This window comes from Cynoglossus semilaevis, chromosome 8 (assembly GCF_000523025.1).
Source record: "Cynoglossus semilaevis isolate Cse_v1.0 chromosome 8, Cse_v1.0, whole genome shotgun sequence".
NCBI classification, from domain to species: domain Eukaryota; kingdom Metazoa; phylum Chordata; class Actinopteri; order Pleuronectiformes; family Cynoglossidae; genus Cynoglossus; species Cynoglossus semilaevis.
In genome coordinates this window covers 4682445-4684129 of record NC_024314.1, presented here as the reverse complement: position 1 = coordinate 4684129, position 1685 = coordinate 4682445, and the positions used below count along the sequence as shown (strand labels likewise).

At 40.5% G+C, this 1685-nt stretch overlaps 1 protein-coding gene across 6 annotated transcripts in view; it reads right to left on the bottom strand.

Annotated features, from left to right (window-relative positions):
* Positions 1 to 1685, bottom strand: part of exoc6 (exocyst complex component 6) — a 23094-nt gene that overhangs the window by 8328 nt on the left and 13081 nt on the right. For 3 of the 6 annotated variants that reach the window (XM_008314153.3, XM_017034657.2, XM_008314148.3), the window contains exons 19-20: positions 1461 to 1640; positions 897 to 926 (exon numbers count right to left, since the gene is read on the bottom strand). In XM_008314153.3, coding sequence (XP_008312375.2) covers positions 897 to 926; positions 1461 to 1640 — 210 coding nt within the window. The remainder of the gene's footprint in view (positions 1 to 896; positions 927 to 1460; positions 1641 to 1685) is intronic. The other 3 variants (XM_008314154.3, XM_008314155.3, XM_008314151.3) reach the window with 1 other exon arrangement.

The window sequence follows — 1685 nt, the reverse complement described above, 5'->3', positions numbered from 1 at the left end:
TTAAAAAGAAAGAAACCCACCAAATCAAGTCCTCCTTTATCTGTACCTTCATGGCAGATTGTTACTGCCTGCTCTGTACAAACATGTGACTTTTACAGCAATAATTGAGAGTAAGGAACATTTTGGCTGTTGCTTTATTGCCTTGACATGCAGGAATAGTAATAGCCAATTTAATATCAAATCAACTGGATGATTGGCTGAAGAAAATCAAAACACAAGGAGGATGGCAAAAATAAAATGTGATGAAAAATCCCAGGCAGCTTAACACATGCATATGAGACCACACACAAGTTCAGTCAAAGACAGTAAACGTACAATAATCCAAACGTTGGCACGACCTAATATCAATGTAAGACTCCTGATATTTGTCAAATTAAATGCAAGAGTGAAATTGTGAGATGGTGAACAGAAAGAGCAAATCAACACCAGTCACTCTCGAATATATCATGCAAAAAGCTCCTATGAGGATGAGGTGGTAGACTTGATATGATACAATCACAACGATTTAATCTCAGATAGTTATGGTTGAGAGAAGCAAAAAGGACGGGTGTGTTTTAAATTTTAAATTCCTGTCACTTCATGCTGGCAATTCATAAACATCCTGAGAAACAAATGATGAGAAAAAGCGCAGAGCGTCCTACAGGTGGACCACCCTACCCTTAAGCAATAACTGCTTATTCATGGTTAATTACTAGATTATTTTTGACCCATTAATACTTATTTACAGTGACTGATGGCTCTTTTTTCTGAGCCATTCACACGACATATATAACATTAAACACAACTGTGGAAGTTTCACGGACAAATATGAGCATGCTTTTATTTTTTAAGGACATCTCCCCCTCTGCCGTTCGAGTGGCAGCAAACTATTTTAACAGCCAGGCAGGAATACTCACCGACATCGAAGCATGGTCATTGTTGTTATTCTGAGCAGAGACACCCCCAAAACCAAGCAAAAATGGAAGAGGAGGGGGGAGGGGCGGGAAGGAAGGAAAAGGACAGGAAAAGAAATGTGGCAACAATAAATGGACAGGAGGAAGTAAAAATCTACCAGTGATATTGTGCATGCTGTACAAGTTAACAGAATAAAAGAGTGAAACAAATCAGTCCCCAGTACAGAAGGTGTGGATGGGCAGACAAAGACAACTTAAGAACAATGATGGAGGTGGAGAGAGGAGCAGACAAAGAGGTTCATAGTTGAACAGTTCCTTCTGGAACCCGCTACTGCAACTTTATCATTAAGAGGTTTAGTAATGTCAGTCTGAGTCAGCAAAGTATATATACAGATCCCATTGCGGGATCACATTTTACAAGACACACACTTTAATGAATGGTGTAATGAATATAGCAAACGCTTGAAAACACCAATAAAACATTAAAGAATGCATCGTGGTAGCCCATGGTTCTTGCAGATAGAGGAGACAGTTTCAGTTGGGTACTAGTTGATTGATCAGACTCACCGGGAGATGTGTAAAGACTTGGAAGGTAGAACGTAGGAAGTTGATCAGATCCATGAGGTATCCAGAGGCGCGGCCGTCGGACTCAGCCATGCCCCACTCATAATCTGCCAGCTGGATAAACTCATCGATCTTCTGGTTCAGTTTGGTGTAGATCTCTCCCTCTGCAGCATGGCGTGCATCCTGAAGGAAATGTGTGCTTCATTAGTATTATACACTGATGAAGAA